We start from the raw sequence: 21,657 nt of genomic DNA on the forward strand, positions 1-21,657 counted from the left end.
GCTAATTTTTGTATTTAATATAATTCTGAAGTGGAGGAAAATTCCACCTCATTGAGAATGGGGTAGAATTTTTTAAAGTGCACAAATTCCATTTTTGAAAGTGGCTTAGTGCCTAATTATGATTATTATTATTATTGCTTAAGTATTATTAAAAGCCAAAGGGACTTGGGTGGCTTTGAATCTTTCATTAGGGTTAAATTGTGTCATGTATCTAAATGAGAATGTAAAATTTTGGAAGACAGGGACTGTGTCTTCCTCCGATCTGTACAGGGCCAGCCATGCTCACAATGCTACATTAACAATAATTGCAGAGCATAAAGTTATCTGACTGAATTATTTTTTCCGTTACAAAGTGATACCAAGAAACAGATGGAGCCTCAGTAGGTTTGCTGAGTAAATCTGTGACAGTGCTTGTGTTGGGGAAAAGTGAGGGCATTAAAATTTCAAGTGAGAACATGGGCTGTGTAAATTCATCCCTCCTACTACTCTGCCTTCCTCTACCCCATTAACTGTCTTTGGACTGGAGTTTCCTTTACAAAGTGAAACAAACCCAGTTTATCACATTGAGGTGTAAGGGTTTTTTTGCTTTGGGTTTTTTTTGGGGGGTGTTTTTGTTTGTTTGTTTGTTTGTTTTTTTACAACTGTTGTTTTGTTGTTGGGAGATAAAGAATATCCAGGAATACAGGGCCCATTGTTTCATCTTGGTTTTTAGAAAGGGTCCTGAGCAGAGAATAGGGAGAGGAGAAAGCTAAACTACAGTTTAAACCTAATGAGTAGGGGAATAAATGGAGAGCATCTCTTAAGCTTTTACAATATGTTGTTAGATTGTGATATTTACAGGAAATTCCCTAGGAACCATTTTAGATGGCAGAAGGATTTTTTAATATATTTTAATAACACCACAAAAATTCTTTAGGAGCCCACTTTCATAATTTTAATAAGACATTTCAGACTGTGCAGCATCCTTATGTGCCCAAAGAAGGCATTAATCAGCACTGCTGCACAATCTGTTGAGACTTACTGCTTAATTAGAACACACACAAACCTATTTGTCACTGTGACAATGGCATGTGCACTAAGAGTAAAATGGTAAAAATGCCCTGGTTAAACCTTCAGTGAAGTGCACCTGAAACTATTTGGGAAAGAAAATGCAATGCTTACAATCCCAGTTACCTCAGTCTTTCTTCATTGGCTCTGTCCTCCCAAGCTTTATTCCATCATTCTTCATTCAGTTATCTAAAGCATGTATGTGTTAGAAGAAGATACATTGGACTCCCTGGCTGCTGAATCGCTAATGGAGGCCAACAACATAATGTGTATCTGGAGGTATTTTCCTCCTGCAGATGAACTGCTCCCATTAGTAAAAACTGTTAGAAAAGAAAAATAGAAAGTGGCTGTGGATGATGCCAAAATCCAAAGGGCGAGTGGTTCTCTTAGTCAGGGTATAACAAAGGAAGCAAGTCCTGTAGCACCTGAAAGACTGACAGTTTTATTTATTAGGAAATGAGCTTTTGTGGGAAAGACCCATTTCATCAGATTCTGTGGGTCTTTTCCACAAAAGCTCATTACGTAATAAAACCATCAGTCTTTCAGGTGTTACCGGACTGCTTGCTTTGTTTTGAGAAGATACAGACTAAGATGTCTACCCCTCAGACTATTTGCAGGGTATGTCGACCTGTTCTAAGCTGTGACAGGTCTGATTCTTATGAATGGTTATGGGGAATCTCGGTTACTCCTTTTAGATGGATGCAAACAATTCACATCAACATTCTGAGTGCTTGTCATCGTTGCTTAAACAGGCGCTCTGTCATCTTGGAATCAGTATGGAAGACCAGATACTCAAGTTATACCAATAGATAAGCTTGTGGAGGTTAGGTCTGTAGTCTTGCCTGGTCTTCGCTTTGTTTTGTTTTCAGAGAGTGCTGTCACTGTACCAAACAAACACTTGTCTGCAAAAGGCTTATGGGTTTGTCTTCAGGGCTAAGAAAGATGTACTCTTGTTCCAGAGTAACTACCCTATCCTGAGGTGATAAAAAAGCAAAGACCAGCTAGGGTTACACAGGGTTGACCTTGGTAAGTTTATCTTGTGGTGAAGTCTCCCCTCACTCAGTAGCTGAGGAGAGTTGTGCAGATTAACTCCGTATGTGTTTAATTGTGCTAAAACTATCCCCTGCTATGATTTTATGATTTCGTTTTTCCCTTCTTAGCATTGCTGTGCTTTTGGGAAATTAAACAGCAATTATGTTTGCTCACTCCATTATACCCTAACACAGAAGTGAGCAAACTTTCCATGTCAGGTCCCATTTTTCAGCCCTGCAGTTAGTGGGGCCTCCCCAGTGTAATCCAAATCAATGGAAATTTTGGTTATGATCATATGGGGGGGAATAACCTTTCAACACATGTAAGAAAATAAGTCTGTAGAATGTAAAAACTTTATTAATGGGTATATAAATGTGAATACACGTGCATAAACTAGTAATATATTTCATCATTTGTGATGAGATATATTAGTCTGAGACCCAGCAGCCGATTATGCTGTGTCCCATGTATGACATTTCATGTCCTGCAGAAGCACCCCGCTCCCCACTTTGCTTACCCTGCCCTAACCGATACTTCAAAGTAAGTTGTATTCACGACTGGTGTCATAGGAGCGCTGCCAGCAGTCAGACCTCTCAAATTCAGAAGTGCACGCACACATTAATCCTTTGTTTATTGAGGGCAAGACTGAACACAAACATACAGGCACAGCTTGTACTGTGTGTTTTTTACATTGAAACCTGCTGATAAGAAGTGAAAAACCAGGGCATGCAGCACTTACTTGCTCTAGGTTGGCTTTTTAGGGTGTGGAGTAGTTAATAATTCCGCCCAGGCATTATTCTATGTCCCTTAGCTTGATCGAGTTACAACATAACACAAGAGGCCAGGAAAAGAAAAGGGTGGCAGAAGAGAGTGACTGGTGACTGGTGCTAAGAAAACAACCTAAGGTTTAGGCCGTGCCTGTGCAACAGGTGCTACATTAGTGTAGCCACTTATGGCTTGTCTACACTTGCGGGAAGATTCCTCCAGTCATTGGCTTAATTATGTTTTTTGGTGTGAATTTTTCACGCCCCTGAGGAATGTAGCTAGCTACATCAATCCCATTTCCATACAGATGAGGGTTTAGGTTTGTGCCTAGTGGCTTGTTTGATGCTAGCTAGCAAAGGCTCTCTGGTTTTGTGTCAGCAACTCCAGTCAAGCCTGACAAATTTCCTACCCATAAACACTTCTTTCTTAGTGTTTACCTAAAACGGGTTGTCAGCTGTCATAGAATTTTGTGTCATACTGATCCGTGTAGTTGGGCAGGGGTTTGCACAGGTGACGCTTATGACATTGCATGTATGTACTGGAAGTTTGTCTTAGTAGCTGTCTCCCAGGCACAGCTGGCAAGTTGGTTTTGCCAGAGGGATGTTAAAGTGTAACCAGTTAACTGGTAAGGGCTGGAGCAGTCTCCAGCATGTCAGGGCTGCTGGGAAGTGGGGAGGGGCAGCTGGGGAAGCCACTCCAGCCAAGCTGGGCTGGAGCAGCTGCCACACCGTGAACTGAGACTACTCCATTCTGGCTGGACAGCCCTGGTCCCCAGCGTGCTGTGGGCATACACACTCCAGCCCAGCCAGAGCAGCCCCTATTCACAGCAGAGAGGCTGGCCCCAGCTTCCCACACACACCCCTGTTTAATTGATTAGCCAGTTACACCTATTGTTTAACCAGTTGACCAATTAAACAGGATATAGCATCTCTCCTGTGGAATAACCTGCCCTCAGTTCATGAGCATATTAAGCATTGTAGAGCTAGCATAGAGGACGCTCCAGTCCCACACTCTGCAGCCTCACACCCCAGGGTGGGGCTCCTAGCTCCAGCATTGTGCTCTTATCTCCTCTCATGTTGCATGGAGGAAGAGAAGCGGGGCCGGAAGGGGGCTCTCCCCCTACCCCACCCATGCCACTCTAAATGTGTTAGCATGCTGAGAGTCGCACAGGTGCCAGAGATTGCCGTCCCCTGGTGCACACCACATTCCTGGGAGTACCAAACCTGGTAATTACAGTGCATGACCAGTGATAGGGGCTGGACGCTACCGGGGTATATGTCTGAGAAATTCAGGACTGGGGTCTGCAAAGCCAAGTGGGGCCCAGAGGCATGTGCTTGGCATAGGCTGACATCCAACTACCAGAGGAAAAATGACTTCTCACTGGAGGCAGGAGGGTAGTAGAGTGTCTCTCAGTCCTGGGTATCCCAAAAAAGTGTCACAAAATTGAGAGAGACACATTGCTACGGGGTGGAAAAGTCACACTTCTAAGGCCCAGGTAAGCCAACCTAAGCCCCAATGTAGACACCACTTGGTCAACAAAAACAATCTGTAGGTCTGGCTATTGCCTCTTGGAGGTTTGGGTTAGCTAAAACTACAGAAGAATGCTTTCTATCAGTATAGCAAGTGTCTACACTATGATATTAATGTGACACAGCTCCTGCTGCATCATATATGTGCCATGGCAGCATCTGTAGTGTATCCCTAACATAAGAATAAATGAATCTGAACACCTGGAACACACTTCATACTCCATGCTTCAACAGACAGCGCTGGGAACAGCGAGTACATCTGCCAAAGTGGGTCTTCACCTATTGAAAGCTTATGCTCCAAAAGAGCTTAGTCATAAGGTGCCACAGGACTTCTCCTTGTTTCTTTGGAACACTCTTGAATATTAGGGGAGCTTGACTCTTCCCATGCGCTGTGGGAGGTGGTATCTAGAATCGTGTTCTTACAGATTTGCTGTCTCAAGGAGTTCAGAACCAAATCAAAAGACCGGCCAAAAATGAGGGTAGAAACATCTTTCCACTTGAAATCTGTGCAATGAAGGATGTGATTGAAGCTCTCTTGTCTGCCCTCCTATAGTTCCCATTTCCTTCCCTCTTTCTGGCTACTTAGCTATCAGATCTTTCACCTTTTCATTGATCATGTTGTTTGGACAGACTCTGCCAGCTCTCACTTTCTCCCGAGAGAGATTGACTTCTAGGGACACTCTGTTCCCTTGGGCACACCAGCATGTCACTGTTCTCTGCTAAACACGGAGAAGTGCAGTGTTTCCCACTTCGCCAAGTCTGTGTGCTCCCTGCTCCCAGCTCCATCTGTTGAAGCAGGGAGTATGCAGGTGTGAGAGGAGCTGCAGTGCTCTGATGCAGGGAAACAAAGCTCACTGCCAGCCATGAGTGTCTGTGGGCAGTGTTGTTTGCCCAGTGTTATGGAAGAACTGCATTTCTCATACTTCTGGCGTGGCCCATGAGCTACATCAGACACCCAATCTGGGAGATCTACAGATATCACCAAGGAATCCATTTGGGAAGGGAAGATAACATTTGGCCCTGGGGCCGTTCTTATTCCATTGCTGTATGAGGATGATGCACTAATTATGGCAGATTAATAATTGCCAGTGGTGCTAAGAACGTGGTGATCACAGTGAGTTCTGGGGGTGGGGGAAGAATAGTCAGGCTGTGCTTGCACAGAAGAGAGGTGAGGATGTACTAACTGTCACTTTCCAAGGATTCGAAGCGGATTAAGAGAGAGAGATCTCCTCTCCAGGGATCAAATTCATCCTCTGTGTTAAGAGGATGCAATTTGCATTGTCTCCAGTGCTTGATTTAATCCCAGACATCATAATGAGAGATGTAAATGTGTTGCAAGTAGAAGAGGTGGGTACCTGGAATATGTCTCCCCTGCAGAGTTCATCTGAGAGGAGGAAGGCAAGGGTCTGTGTTGGCCTAGCAAGCTAGAGGAGCCAGTTCCTTATACTGGAGTGTGCTATTTGGAGCCCACTCTGAGGCCTGCTGTACACTAGGGAACAAAGTTGACCCCAGATGCATTGATTCTGAATTGAGTATCAGAGATGACTTTCTGCCCTAGTGTAGATCAGGGCTTTTCGGGCTCACACCAATGTCCCTTACTCCATGCGACAGCGTGAAGTACCAGACTCAATGGCCAAGCCCAGAGAGATTAATTTCACTGCATCTGCCCATACACAGCAAAACTGAACTCCAGAAGAGCCGTCGTGGCACCTCAAACTCCTAGTAAGTCTAGACATCCCCTCATACTCAGAGCTCAGAACTCGAGGATGAGATTCCGTAACAAGAGAGAGGCTTTTTAGACCTCCCTCTGGTTATCAGGGTAGTGGGTACTCCACCACCGCAGGGATAATGGTCTGCCATGCTGCCCAGTCTCAGCGAGGAAGGGGGTCAAGGCAAGGCCAAACTGGTGAATGGTCAATCCAGAAACTAAACAGCTAGTGCTGAGCCTTGTCCAGGATCTTCAATCAATTGGGCAGGAGGCAGATGCAGAGATGGACCCTGAATTTACTTTGTCCCTTTGGTGCTTCCACTCTATAAGGTCATAATTTTTGGCTCCTTGGCAGTGTTGTTTGTCCAGGCATAGTAAAGGGCCAGCAGTCCTGTATTCCAAGAATGCACATGCTGCCATAGCAACAGGGTGTTAAGAGATCAATTGTGGCATCTCTTTCCTGATGGTGAGGTAGAACTTCACATTTCTGAACCAGAAAATGTGGAATTGGATGGAACTGTTTGGAGAGACAGGTGGTTTAATGAGTTCGGTAAACGAGACAGAAGAGACGGAGTGTTACAGGAGCGAGCACCACTCGTTTAGTTTCCTTTAGTGGAAGAATAAAGATCAAGCAGAACCCAAAAAGTGCCTGGTAGGCTTTTGAGAATCAGCTTAGTGTAGTGGAACTGCTGGGACAAGTAGTACTCAGCTGGTGGCAGTGTGAAACAAGAGAAAACCCAAAGGGGACCATCACCTTTGTTAGGCAAGGAGTGCTGTGAACACTGCCCCATACATTTATAACCAAATACCCAAAATGCTTTTTTTTCTCTCCACTTCAGTGGCACATCAGCTCCATTAAGCAATAAATTTGCCAATCCCCTAGTGGTTGCTTCAGTGCAACTGGAATATGTCCCATCTTGCGCATGCTCATGCTGATCCATGCACGTACCGTTTTGTGTACTTACCATTTGCAAATCACAGTAAATGAGAAGCTGGTGTATGCAGCACCTGCTGCTTTCATGTTAGATTTTTAAGTGTCTGGAATAGTTAATACCTGCCCCAGTGGGTTTTTTTTTTTTTAATGTTTGTCAGAGGGCTTGAATGAGTTGCAACAAAACACAGGAGGGCAGGAGAGGAAGATGGTGGCAGAGGAGAGGATGGTTTTTCATGCCAAGAAGGCAACCGTCTAATAATTACAAATAGCCCGTGCAGCATTATCAGTAATCCTGGATTGTGGAAGGACATGACAGCTGAGTTGTTCTCAAATGGAATGTGGCATATGACTTTCCCAACAGTCTATCCCTCCTTTCTCCTGAGCCACAGAGCTGACGTCAGCTTCTTGTCTGTCCCTAGTTTAATTTTTTGATTTTGTCTTTCATTTTAGAGAGAGTTGTTCCTTTTTGCTAATTTAAAAAAAAAATGTCCAGAGGGAAATGATCAGGGCCACTGTCCAAGGACAGAATTAAAACAGGATTGCTCTGATCTTGGGTGATTTCAGTGAATCTGTTGCTAGGAACATCCAACTCCCGGCATGAGAAGGTTTTTAAAAATAGGCTGCATATAGGCAGATCAGTTTGCAGCATTTCCCTGGGCTAATGCTACTGCCCAGAATGCCATGGATTCAGAACAACCTTCTTTCCCCCTCCCCTCCGTGCTCAGTTCCCGAACAAGCTCAGTTCATCACGCTGTTAGCAATTATATTACAGAGATGTAAGATGTACTGACTGCAAGACCTTATTCTGAGATGAGGTGAGATCACCAGGACAAAATGATCATTACAGGCCATTCATGTCGGCCGCATTTATGCTCCCATGTTTGCTTGCAAGCAAAAACAGCAGCTAATTTGCAAGGCAGCCTTTTGTGGAAGGGCCTTTTGATCAATGATTGCCTGTGTTAATGTTTCGGTAGGCTATTGATTCCTCCAGCAGCTTTTGTTCCCTAAATTTATGTGCAATGGGTTTCGGCAGCACACACTATGCATGTTTGATTAAAGTTCTATTGACTTCACTCGCGGTGAAGCCGGGAGCAGTTTTGCTCTCTGTTTGTAAAACCAAAGTTTTCCCCGACATGTTCTTTTGTTTGTGCACAAGCCCCTGCCACCCATGCAGCCACCGAAACATTGTTTCTAATCCTTCCAGATTCACTCCACTCCATCATTTAATCCCATAGGTAGAAAGAATACTATTTGACCGCAAGGCAGCTAATAAAACCTGGGTTGGAATTTGTGTGCACAGTGAAGGTCTGCATATGCTCCATAGGGTGTATAATACTAAAATCGTATTTATTTACTTGTTGATTTTTAATCCTGTGTCTGTGACTGAAAGTTGAGCGCATCATGTAGTGGAAGCTCCAGAAATGAATTCTAACTATAGTTCATTAAGTCTTGGGCTCACCCAGTTCTTTAGTCTGGGCTAAATGATTCTTTTTTGACTTAGCATTTTGTTAGTAACCGTCAGATTTGAGACCTTCTGTGGATTTTTGACTGCAAGTTTAGAAGGGTCAGTTTGGAGTCAGATGTATATTTCTGAAGTTGGTTTTTATCTCCAAATAGAGGCATTTTTAGCTCTCTGAAGGTCTTTGTTTGATGGCAAATGCGCTTCATTTCTGGTTACTCTCATTTTGACCAAGAATTATTTCATGGTCTTACAAAAGCTATTTGATTTTTGCCAATTTTTCCGAGTTATTTACATGAAATGCTGATTATTTTGTGAAAATACAACCCATTGCATTAGTAAATGTTTTTTCTGTTAATAACTTAGTCGCCATGTAGATAAATGCAAGGCTGTCTAGTAATGGAAGGCAGTTACAGTAGATGACAGACACACGTATAAGTATGTGTTTGCACATGACAGTGTTCAGATCTTTTAGAACACACACAGACATGCTCGCGCACACAGTGCTAGAACACCCTGGATCAGCCTCCCTGCCCTAGAAGGAAAGGCAGCAGCTTGGTGGTACCATGAGCTACTCCACTATTCTTTCTGTTCCCAGAGGGGGGAGCCAGAGCCGGATTCTTGAAGGTATTTCCATTACTAGGACAATGTCTGGACCTTGCTTTGTGCTCTGTAAGGATGGATGGCAGCTTCGTAACATGGCTAGACCCCAGTGTGCATCTGCATTAGTTAAGTTAGCATGGGTTAATGATTAGAGCAGGGGACTGACTGTCTGTCAGGACATCTAGTTCTGCCACTGCATTTATCACTGGCTTAGGCTGTGTCTATACATTAAAACGCTACTGCTGTGTCACTGCATCTTTTCAGCATAGATGCTCACTACAGAGATGGGAGAGTTCTCCCATCACTGTCGTTATTCCATCCTCCTTCAGTCCTGAGAGGCAGAAGCTAGGTTGATGAAAGATTCTTCTGTCTACCTAATGCTTGTGAACACCAGAGGGTGGGTAAGCATATCTGTGCCTCTTGGTTATAGATTTTTTTCAGACCTCTGAAAAGTAGCTCTGTTTAATTTGACTCAAGGTTAGACCAGCCCTTATTCCATTTTCTTGGCCAACTCTCAATTCCTGAGGGCTTATCTCCACCTAAAAAATAAGGTCAACCCAGTTATATCACTCAGAGTACGAAAAATAAATCCTTCCCCTCCCAAGTGATGTGGTTAAGCTGACCTAACTCTCCCCACACCCAATGTACTCAACACTTCTACCACCTTTTGGGGGGTGGCTCACCTTCACAAGTGGGAGAATCCTTTCCATTGGTGTGGGTGGGATCTATACAAAAATGCAACATCAGTGCACCTGTAAACAGTGTTGCTGTACTGTTTCAAGTCTAGATAAGGCCTTAGCTGTTATTTTTACCAATTGGTATTGAATGGTAACCACCTTCCTGGTTCACATTTGGAGAAGTGAACTGAAAAAATGAGTAGTTTTTCCCTGAGGATTTTTGCATACAACCTCATCTAGGGCTATAGCTATTGTTTTCTCTTACGACAAAGTGTCCCTCTGAAATTGGTTGGGCCTGGGTTTCATTTTAACATAGTAAACGTCCATCAATTTCACTCGCTATCAGTGTAGCTTAACCATACAACTGTTTTGTCTGCTATCCAGTTAAGCCAAAGTTGTGGTTGTTTACTTCATCCAGAGTGTTCTATTTTCAGTTTGGCATCTTTAAAATCCTTAAGTGGCATCAAGTAACTTTTTAATAGTATCTTCCATATGTGTTTTTACTGCTTGTATACAGAGACGAAGCTGTTACTGTTTGTTCTAGACCCACAGTGTCCAATACATTCGCCACTCACCACATGGGACAAATAGAACACTGTGGTATGGTGATTCCAGCTCTGGAGCCGCGTGCAGCTCTTGGACCCTTTAAATGCTGCTCTTCCTAGAGCCGCATGCAGGGAGTGCCGTCCTCTGGCTCCAGCCCTGATGGCCCCGGCCACTTCAGCAGCCCCCAGTGGCTCTGGCCTTTCCGTTAGCTCCTGGCAGCAGTAGCTGTGGTGGTGAGTTGCCAGCATTCATTTAGAGCTGGGGTGAGGGGTGGTGCCTGGTCCTGGGGGAGAGGGAGGGCATTTATTTCAAGCAGGGGTGGGAGCTGTGGCAATTAGGGAAGGACGACAACCACAAGTGTGGCAGACTTTGACTTCTTATTGGACACCACTGTCCTAGGCCATTGGCAGTTTGAGGGAGGAAGGTGTTTTTAGTGTTGAATTAACTCAGGTGATCTACACTGAGTAAAGACTGCAGGGTCTGGCCCAGAGAGAACAGAATGAGATTACATGATTAGATAACATACAGGGCAGTACAGAGAGACCCTTTTTTTTGGGTCAGTTTAGTCATTTTTGTTCCCATGTTGATTTTCAAGGAGCTAGTTAGAAGTTGTCTATTTCTCTGGCAACTTGAAAGAAACAGCACCTTTTACTTTAGAGACAGATGAGTGGCCAGGAAATGATGGGGTTTCAGAGTAATAGAATGGAGATTAAAACCACATGCTGTTCTTTAGTTGGCCATTTCATCCACTAGTTTGAATGTCATCTGTTCTAGGTTTTTGAATGTAAGCCAGATTCATTATGCTATGGAATGATCACCAACTTCCCTTGATGTGCTCTTTTACCTGCCTAATTCATTTAAATAGGAGCTTTTTTTCTTGGTAGAATTCACTGGAATGTTCCAGCACCTTTTTTCTGTTCGAACACCAGAAGAATTTTCACCCCTGGTTCTGCAGCAGTGCAGCGATCGGGACAGAGCCCCCACCAGTCCTGCAGCAGCACAAGCACTGAGGGCAGGAGCCCTCGCCACCCTGGGCAGGTGCCCCTGGTGTTCCCGCAGCAGCGTGGGAACCAGGACAAGAGCTGCTACTGGTCCCACAGCAGCATGGGGACCAGTGCAGGAGCCCCCACAGCAGCGTGGAGACTCTTTAAAACGGAACACTTTAACCCCTATGAGGAATCATCAGACTTGAATTCTGGCACCTTTCTTTCTAGAAAAAAAGCCCTGGGCATATATATTCAGATTAAAGTTTGATTGGCTTTAATATGGTTGATTATTATGGTTACTGCTTATTTCCAATCATGCTTTTTCCCTAACCCTAGTCTTTTATGATTCTGTGTCTTTATTCTGATACACAGCTTTGCAACTGGGAGTGTGTTTAATGTTAATGCATGGGACATATTAAGATGGCCAGTGTATCATTGTCTATTTGATGTGATCCCACTTTCACTGAAAGTACCATCAGCTCTTTAAAGACCATCGTTAGTCAGGCCGTGGCTTATACAGCTCATTGCAGAGATAACTCTAGAGTGTCTACCTCTACTATTTCTTGGCAAAGATACTGATATAATGTTGACTCAAAAAAAAAAAGAGCGCCTCTTGCTGAAACACCAGTATATGCGCTGCCTGTAGTATGGTGGCTGGAGACTTCCCACCCAACTATGAACAAAATATTTTAAAACCCACACAAATACCTCTCTCTCTTATATCCAGGCGAATTTTTCCGGCTGAAATATATCTTCAAGCTTGTGTGTGAGAGAGAGGGAGGGCTGACAAGTCAGCTGTGCATGTTCTCCTAACATATTCCTTCTATGTTCACAGGGAGAACTAATCACTTTCTATTACTATTGGAAGAAAACCCCTGAAGCAGCAAGTTCCCGAGCCCACCGTCGGCATCGAAGGCAGGCTGTGTTTCGGAGAATTAAGACTCGAACTGCTTCCACTCCAGTCAACACTCCCTCCAGGCCCCCCTCCAGTGAATTCTGTAAGTGGAAGCTAAAAGCAGCATATTTGTCTTTGTTTAGATGCATAAAACTGTAGTAATGTAATGACTCTCTGCCTACAGCTGAATAAAGCAAGAAGGCAGTTGGCTTCTTCCTTTCCCACACCATTATGCCTGAGTATAACAGGCATCTGTGACCAGCAAGTGATGTTTTGCATAGGGATGTTAAAGCTTAACTGGTTGGATGAGGCTCACTGGTTACAGTTAACTGGTAAGCTCTAGAATAGCCACTCAGCTGCTCTGGGCAGGGAGTTACTTCAGCCCCACTGGGCTGCTGTGGGGGCAGGGGGAGCTCTAGCCAGGCCAGGGCTGCTCCGAATGGGCTGAAGCACACCCCACTTCAGCACGCTGGGGCCAAAGCTATTCAGTGACTACTCCAGCCAGGCCAGATCAGTCCCAGTCCCTGATGCACTGCAAGTGGGAGCGCTCCAACCTGGCCAGAGCAGGCTCCCCAGCTGCTCACCCCGTCTATTTAATTGGTTAACCAATTAAACCTCACATTAACCAGTTAACCAATTAAACGGGACTTTACATTCCTAGTTTTGTAGCATCTGTAATGCAGTGCTTAGGCACAGAAACCCAGTGTAAGGATGGAAACTTTGACCTGGATCTAAATTTCCCCATGTTTGCTATCACCGCTTATGTATGCTGCATTTTCCCAGGGGTTATTGTAGGAAATGCTCTTAGAAAAGGCAAGCTATGAAGCAAACCTCTCCCTGCAAGTTGCAGTTCATGCCCATACTTTCTACTCTGTTTCAACTCATGCCATATTATAGCCAGGATTGCTGCATATTCGCATATCTAATGCTGTGTCTACACTACAGCCTATGGAAAAACCACCCCTCCTGCATGACATAAGTTGCACCATTGGCAGTCTTGTGCTCCTCGCTATGTCGGGGGAAAACTCCCACAAACACAGCTCTTGCACCCTGCAGTGCTGGTTTTACCACACTAACAGGAGAACTCTCCTGTCGGCATAGAGCATCTTCACCAACTGTGCTGCAGCTGTATCGGACCAGCTGTGCTGCTGCAGCCCTAGACATATAGACGTCATCTTGATTATTTAGATGCTTTTGTTTCAAAGGATAATTAGAGCGCCAACAGAGCAGTCTAGCACATCGCAAAGTATTATGGCGCCACTGGTATCAGTATGGCTGTAAGAAATAAATACGTCATCATGCAAAAGGCTAAAGAGTCCCTTCAAGTTTTAATTCATTTTTATGGATGAAATCCAGCATACCTCCACTAGGCATGTAAAATCCTGTTTAATAGGTTAACTGGTTAAATGATTAAACAGTTGGGGTGGGGTGGCACTCTGGCCCAGCTGGAGCAGCCTCAGGTGTGGCAGGGGCGCTCCAGCCAGGCTAGAACAGTCCAGGCCCAGTGCATCTCAGACAGGGAAGCTCCAGACTAGCTGGGCTGGAGTGGCCTCCCCACTTGCCTTCTTTTCCTCCCCCTACTCCTGTGACCACCATGGGACCACCGTGGGACTACTCTGGCACTGCTGGAACACTCCCACCCACCAGCCCTCCTGGGCTAGAGCAACCCCCTGCCTGCAGTGCTCTAGGCCATACCAGTTAGTTTTCAACATCCCTAACCCCCACCCTCAAAAGTCAGGAAAGTCACCAAAATGTACTGAAGTAGGGTTTTAGAGTTGGGGAAAGGGGGAGCGAGGTTGTACTGGGGAGTTGTAAGAGGTGGAGGTTAACTTCCTCATGCCAAAGCAATCACTTCTATTCTTTCTTTAAAAGGAAAGGTCCCCATGCTACCACTGAACTCAGGTGAATTGGATTCCTGTGCGCACACAGCCCCCTGAGGTTTCTATGACCTTCAGGCTTCCCCATGCAAATCCATTTACAGGAGTACAACCAAAATTAGCTCAGTAAAATGAAGATCTTGGCCTTGTGCACATTTTGCATTCAAATTTTGAACATGTGAAGGAATTGAAGTTGGAAAGTGGAATAATGCTATCAGCCACTGTTGCAATAACCTGAATTAATACATTGAACCATACCTGGGTGGAAGGTTATATGGATTAATGACAAATGCGAATGGAAGTTAGTGCAGCAACATGCCCTCCACAGAACATGCACATGTTCCTGCAAGAGGGATTTGTCTTCAGACTAAAGATTTGAACAAAAGAGGCCACACAGCAGAATGTTTCTAGAGACCAGCCTCTTGTGCTTGTGACGAGTTATGGACATTCATTTCTTTGTCCATTTGTAGCAAGGGGCTCAGACATGGAGTGCCCTCAGCTACAAAGTATTCCCTCTGACCTCTGCACTGACTCCTGCAGGATGCTGTAGTTTGCTTAGAAATATGCAGATTCTTACCTGTATAGATGTGCACTCAGACACTAATGCAGTTTTCACAAGCTGATTTTGCTTTTCAGCTGATGGGCAGGATGATCAAATGACTTTGACATAGACTGCTCACCAGAGGTGATGGTGACCCTTGCAGTACTCTTCAGTTCCTCAAAAAAGGCAATAAATAGCATGTAATTCAACCACAGAATGCATCCTTTAAACAACGATTACACTGGATTCATGTTGCGCCTTTGTCTGGAAGGATCACAGAGCACTTTACAAATATACATACATCTCTTCACCCACCTGTCAAATTTAGTCATCTTTGGGGTGAAAAAGCATTTGAATGCATTTGTTCAAATACTTAGTTTGAAGAGAAATTCTTGTTGCAAGAACGTACACATGTTCTGTTTGAGTGTACAACAGTGCCACACATCTGGTGGTGAAGACAGGAAGCTTAAAAAAATAATCTCTTGTCCCATTGAAATTGCAGGGGTGGAATTTAGGTCTGCAGAATATTAACACCACCTGGCGTGGAATTTGGCTAGAACCTTGAGGTGAACATCCCTGCTCCTGAAAATTGTCCTGAGATTTAATTACCAACAGTTACTGAACCTATCAGCTTTTTTTCCACCTGAAAGATGGCACCTCCAAAAGCACTGCTAGAATTTTTCACCATAAATGGTTGTTTGGTCAACTGGTTGCAAAATAAGAGCACCTACTGAATCTTTCTTTTTCCTTCTTTCTTTGCTTACTCAGTGGACTTGAGCTCAGCCAGCGAAGATGATTTTGACAGCGAGGACAGTGAACAGGAACTGAAGGGTTACGCCTGTCGTCACTGCTTCACAACCAGTATGCACTCGATGTATCTCTTTGCAGTGTGGTGGTGCTCATTCAGCATAGCTTCATGCATGCGACAGCAGCTCTCATGAATGCATAGCTGTTCTAAAAATGTAACCTTACATCAGCCAAAATATGTCCCATTCTAGCAGAGAGTTCATCCTGATTTTATCATTGCAAATCAGTGTTACAGTGAGGGGGAGTATCCTGGAAATTAGACATTTATGTAGTAAATCATGTCTAAGCAGAGTCCCTTGTATAATCCATTTACTGTATAGCAAATCAATATTGAACTATGACTGTCAGATACATAACCACATGATCATGATGCACCAAGGCTTTTCTGCATTTGCTTCATTCCTGTAAGCACTCACGTAAGCGCACTGATGCTTGTGTATAAGCACAGAGTACATACTGAGATCTTAGAGGTAAGTAGAGGAAAGGAGACTAAATGCTCCTGATGCATTTAACTCTTAAGATCCAAGACCTGGGAGGAAGAATAGCTGCCTGACTCAGACTCCCCCAGTGTGGCAGAAGACTATTTTTTTCTTTATTATTTTTCAAAGCAGCAGGTGTGTATTTAAAGGAATAGTCTGTAATTGGGCATTGTAAAAAATAACTGAAACATGAAGTCACCCTGGAAGAGGCAGTGATTTCCTGACAAATGTAAGGCTTAATCACCGCTAGCGGCAGGTTGTCATCCAGTTTGTATTAAGAGCAAAGTGTAGTTGTTCAGAATCTAATAGCTTGTATGTTTCCAACCCCATCCCTTTTCCAACAAAGCCTCCAAGGACTGGCACCACGGTGGTCGTGAAAACATCTTGCTGTGCACTGACTGCCGCATCCACTTCAAGAAGTACGGAGAGCTCCCACCCATCGAGAAACCAGTGGACCCTCCGCCCTTTATGTTTAAGCCTGTCAAAGAGGAAGATGATGGACTCAGCGGAAAACATAGCATGAGGACTAGGCGGAGTCGAGGCTCGGTAGGCCTGTTCCTCTTGATTACCCCTGCATTCTGGCTCCTCCCTTCAGGTGATGGGCAGGTTGGAAGGTTCCCACATATATGCAAATAGGCTTCCACAACTAAAGTTACGGTCTCTTCCCTGCCAGTCTGATCTGGGGCATACTCACCATGTTTGTAGACACAGATGTGCAGTTCCACGTATGCTCAATAAAATTTAAATGCTGTGTATTTAGCTAGGTCTACGCAGCAAAGTTATTTTGAAATAACCTTGGTAGCATCTACACAACACAACGGCTATTATGAAATAATCAACTGCTGTTTCGAGATTATTTCGAAATACGTGTTATTCCTCATGGAATGAGATTTGCCTATTTTGAAATAAGCCATAATGTATCTAGTGGCTCTATTTCGAAATAGGCTCTCCAGCGTGTAGAAGCTCTATTTTGAAATAGCTGAAGGCTATTTTGAAATGCATTCTGTGTGTAGCAGCGTTATTTCAAAATACAATAAACTGTTTCATATCCGGCAACCCTGGGACTGGGAGGTTGCCAGAAGTTCAAATATTCCCATGAATAGAGGACAGATGGGTAGGGAGGCACAGGTGGGGGTCAGTGGCTCCCCCTACACCTCAGTGCTGGCTGCCACTCAACCTCTGCCCCTACAATGTTGTTGGGGACAGCGGGAAGCCACTTGAAGATGGTTGTTGTGGGCTCGCACATGGTTGCACTGCGTGGCAAGCTGCTTTGGGTGGCAGACGCCAGGCAAAAGAGTGGAGGAGGGTGCTGGGTGCACACACACGCATACGCATGTGCGCGCACACACACACAGCACAGAGGGAGGCAGGGCGGGCGCTGAGCAGGCCAGCCCCTGGTGGGCAGGGCATTGCTCACATACTCAGTTCTGCTCTCCAGCAGAATAAGAAGGGGAAGCAGCATCATGGCTTGGGGTTTGCCAGACTTATGATGGTTGTTTGAGAGTTCCAGTTGATCAAATACCAGATAAATAAGAGTTTACTGTAAACTATTCGGGAATAGCTTATTTCAGAGTAATGCTGCTGTGTAGACATATAGTCTCTGTGTGCTTACCAATATTTATCCTCACGTCACTGAACTTAAAAATCCCAACACCTAACTAAACAATAATCGTAGCCTTTGACGTAAAGGTACAATAGCTTGTCCCAAAGGCATTCTTCACCATAATACTCTGAGAGCACTGCTGAAGTGGAGCCCCTTGCGGAGAGCCAACACTCTACTCACCTGGGTGGAGGGGAAATTTCAGCTAGTTTGGGCCTGCCTATCTGTAACCCCAAATTGTTTGGGCTTGTCACATCCCAACAGGTTTCTTTTCACAGTAGCCTCCCCTCTCCACCTTTCTGGTCATGTTAATGTTGTCGTCATGGCTGAGCATCTTGTCAGGTTGCACTGTCAGCTCAAGTTAGCTTCATTATTTTTATGGTAGCCAGTCATCCAAACAGCTGCTAAATTAGGAGGGAAACAGATGAAACAGCATTAATTATTGCTGCATAATCGACTGTGGGTCTCGCTGCGAAGCAGAGAAGTGTTGAAGCTGCTAGTGGTTTTAGGAACTGCTCTGGGCTGCCTCGAATGCCTTATCTTTCTAGGTCACTTTCACTTCTGTCTTGGCTAATGCCAGCAGATATTTTCTTTTTCTTTTTTTAAAGTTGGAACATTGGGGCAGGGAAGTTTTCTTCTCCCTCCATTCTCCCTCCCCCAAAAGAGTTTTCTAGCATGTGAACAGCAGCTGTGGGAACATCCTTCTCATGTTCTCATTTCCAGCAGACGCTACTTAATAAAATAAGCAGCACTTAATGATTTTTGGATAGGCAAGTTAAGGATTTGTCTCCTTTCGTTTTAAGTTCATATGAGCCTTCCAGGATAGATGGTAAAAACATTTAACTCCTTGGTTTTCCATTTCTCAGGCTCTTGGCAGGCGCACGCATCCTTGCAGTTAATCTGGGGAATAAAGCAAAAGGTTTGGGGAACTACTAGTTTATATAGATGCTTTTTGTTTGTATTAAATTGGTAGATGTCTACACTACGTAGTGGTCGTAAAAAGCAGCCAGCCAGCCCCGATGGTAGAGCCTCGCCCACTAACGAAGACATCAGATCCAGTGGCCGCAACTCTCCCAGTGCTGCCAGCACCTCCAGTAATGACAGTAAAGGAGATTCTGTGAAGAAGTCCACCAAGGTAAAAGTTGCGTGAGATTCTTTCCTCTCAATGTAAGATCTGGGCAGTTTTCAGTTCAGCGAGTGCCTCTTAGGATCTTTGGAGCAGTTTAGAGACCTAGGTTTGAGCTGGGGATTTTTCATTTCCTGCATGGTCAGCTGGCCTGAGATTTAGATTGGAGGGCCGTGGTAGCTGGTCGTTTTTTTCCGGTGAGGTGCGCACATGATGGTGAAGAAGAGAGTGATTTTTATGAACACACGCTTTTTATATATTAAAGAAGTGTGTGGCCAATGCCTGGCTTGTCTTCTGGTAATATTTTCTGACAGCATAACCACATGCCTGACATTTAGACTCTCAGTAGGCACAAAGATCTTCACAAGAACTAAAGAAACAAAGAAGTCATGGGGCAAAGAGCACAGCATTGTGATGAACTGAAAACTGGCAGAGGCAGAACACTGAAGACATAAGTGTTCGCTTTTCCTTGTGGCAGAAAGTTAACAGGGTGCCTTCACGTTCCATACATGGAGGGGTGGTGATTACCATATTGATCTACAGTCTGGAGAAGTGGGTGAGAGGGAAAAAAGTGACAAAATTTGTAGAAGGCACAAAGTCAGGGCCAGAGAAGATTGAGGTAATTCATAGGGATTAACCACACAGGTGAACAAGCAACACAGTGACAGCTGAAATTCAGTGCGGCTAATTGCAATATTGTGTATGTTGGAGGGAGACTGTGACGTAATCTTGTACCTAGTTCTTAATTAATCCTGTCAACTCAGAAAAGGGTCTTAGGCATTAATTTAGGGAGCATATTGAAGCTCTCTTGTTGAGGTATAGCTGCAGTCAGCAAACAAACTATTATGAGGCACCAGGAATGGGATGTAGAATCACACAATAAATCTAATGCCATTCTATGAATCGATGATGCTTCCTCATCTGAAATATCACCCTGCCTTAAAAGAAGGTTGCAGATTTGGAGAGAATTCAGAGAAGGCTGACAGAAATGATTAGTGACCGAAGAAATCTCTTCTGGAGAGCGAGGGAAAGATTGTGATTTGGAAAGGAGCAAGGACAGGAGAGAAGCATATAACAAAACTTACATGTTAGAGAAGGGGGCCTCCATTCTTGCCTCAAAAGACACAGAGTAGGGGAGCAATCAGTGAAATGCAATTGAATAGCAGCAGGTTGAAAACTGATTAAAAATAAGTTTCATACTTGGTGATCAGACTTGAGGGCCTCATTGCCCTGTGATAGGAACACTGTGAGAATTATTTAGCCAGATTCTGAGAGATGAGACCTTTCTATGAATAACAAGAATATTGAATGTTATAGCTGAGGCTAACAAGCAGTGTTGGAAGGGAAATAAAATTGCACATCTCAGGACTTCAGATAATCTCTAGCTGTAAGGGGCTAGAATGAGACTTTCCTGGGGACACAGATTGTCCCACCTTTCTCTGTGGGACTCTTGCACCTCCCTCTGAAGCTTCTGGTGCTGACCACGGTCAGACATAGGATGTTGGAATACATAGATCTTGGGTCTGATCCAGCGTGACAGTTTGTATGGGACTTCTTCTGGAATTTGGACCTTAATAGTTTGGGAGGTAGGGAGTAGGACCAGCATTTTCCCCTTTTAAAATATTCCTGTTTAGAAATGAGATTAAATGGTCTTTGTGTAAGGGTTGTGTTCAGGTTGTCCACTTAGTTCCACCTGTGTAATGAATGCCTTGAGGGATTTGCAAGCTGCCCCACAACTTGTTGTCCCCAGTGGCAGAACTGAAGCTCCATTCTGGGTTCTCAGTTACATTTGTCATGAAAACCTAGTGGGAACAGCTCCTAGCAGATGGGAGGTACCTCAGCAGCTTCAGAATGCAGTTGCCTCCTCTCCTCTTTGAACGGGGGAAGAGACATTTTGAATTAAATACTAACTTAAATCAATCTCCGATCAGCTTTCCTCCTCCATAGGAACCTTGCTGTATTGTAGGCATCAGTCTGAAGCCTCCCGGAGTGAGTAAGCGCTCTATTTAGTGTCTCTTTAACTTCCCTAATAAACGGTTCCCGTCTGTTTGTTTTATGGCAGAAGATAAAAGAAGAGGCATCTTCTCCTCTCAAGAGTTCCAAGCGCCAGCGGGAAAAGACTGCATCTGACACAGAGGAACCTGAGAGAACCAACGCCAAAAAATCCAAAACTCAAGTGAGTCCTTGTGGCAGAGCAAGAGTCCTGCCTGCTCCCCTCTGAACAGGATGTGTGCTCCACTGATGGCTAAAATCGGCCACCGCTATCCCCACCTCTTTCCCCCCAGTACAGGGAGGATCTAAAATCCAAACCCAGCAACACACCAGAAACATAACATTGATTTAAATGGTTTCCAAAGTGCCAGAACAGCAAATTGTAATTTAATCTGTGGCTGGAAGGCAACCCACTTCTTAATTCTTTCCTTCTGCTGGGTAGAGCAAGGGAAGGACATGGGTAGGGACCAAAGCCCAGGCAGCTCCTCTTTTCACATTAGTGTCTCCTGGAGTAGAGCACAGTTGGATTTTAGCATTTTTCTTTTTGTTTGTTAACCTGTTGTCCACATTTTATTTCAGTGTCGGGTTTTTTCTCTTCCCTGCACCTCTCAGTGACACACTGGAAGGAAACCAAATGATTCCTAATGAACAAAATGAGAGGCTCTCCAGATAGGTCTAAAATTAACATGAGTCTTTGGCTTCAGTAGCCTGAACAGAACATTGTGTATCTGAAGTCACTCTCGGACCTTGTGTTTTACATAGAAAGTTAATTGGGGAAAATGCAGTTGAACAAAAGTTTTAGGGAAACAGTTAAGTCTGAGAGTCCCTGAATTTTGTCTGTTTAGTGCATGATAGCCTGTCTGTAATTGACTAGGTTCACCCCTTAGCATTGGATCAGGGATTTTCTAGTTCTCAGAGTGCCTGCCAGCACCCCCTGTACCATAGGGTTTACTTACACTGAGAACCATGGGGTGGCTGCACAGTAATGTAGCCTGTAACAAGGGGTGTCTGTAATTACACCGGCAATGCCAGTGAGAGTAGTACTTAGGTGACT

The 21,657-nt window shown here is 44.4% G+C and overlaps 1 protein-coding gene across 3 annotated transcripts in view; it reads left to right on the forward strand.

The window, feature by feature from the left end:
* RERE (arginine-glutamic acid dipeptide repeats) overlaps positions 1-21,657 on the forward strand; it is a 466,804-nt gene that overhangs the window by 425,966 nt on the left and 19,181 nt on the right. For all 3 annotated transcript variants that reach the window (XM_075018034.1, XM_075018035.1, XM_075018036.1), the window contains 5 exons: positions 12,122-12,284; positions 15,368-15,460; positions 16,232-16,431; positions 18,459-18,620; positions 20,674-20,787. In XM_075018034.1, coding sequence (XP_074874135.1) covers positions 12,122-12,284; positions 15,368-15,460; positions 16,232-16,431; positions 18,459-18,620; positions 20,674-20,787 — 732 coding nt within the window. The remainder of the gene's footprint in view (positions 1-12,121; positions 12,285-15,367; positions 15,461-16,231; positions 16,432-18,458; positions 18,621-20,673; positions 20,788-21,657) is intronic.

The sequence above is a fragment of the Carettochelys insculpta genome, chromosome 23 (assembly GCF_033958435.1).
Source record: "Carettochelys insculpta isolate YL-2023 chromosome 23, ASM3395843v1, whole genome shotgun sequence".
Lineage (NCBI taxonomy): Eukaryota > Metazoa > Chordata > Testudines > Carettochelyidae > Carettochelys > Carettochelys insculpta.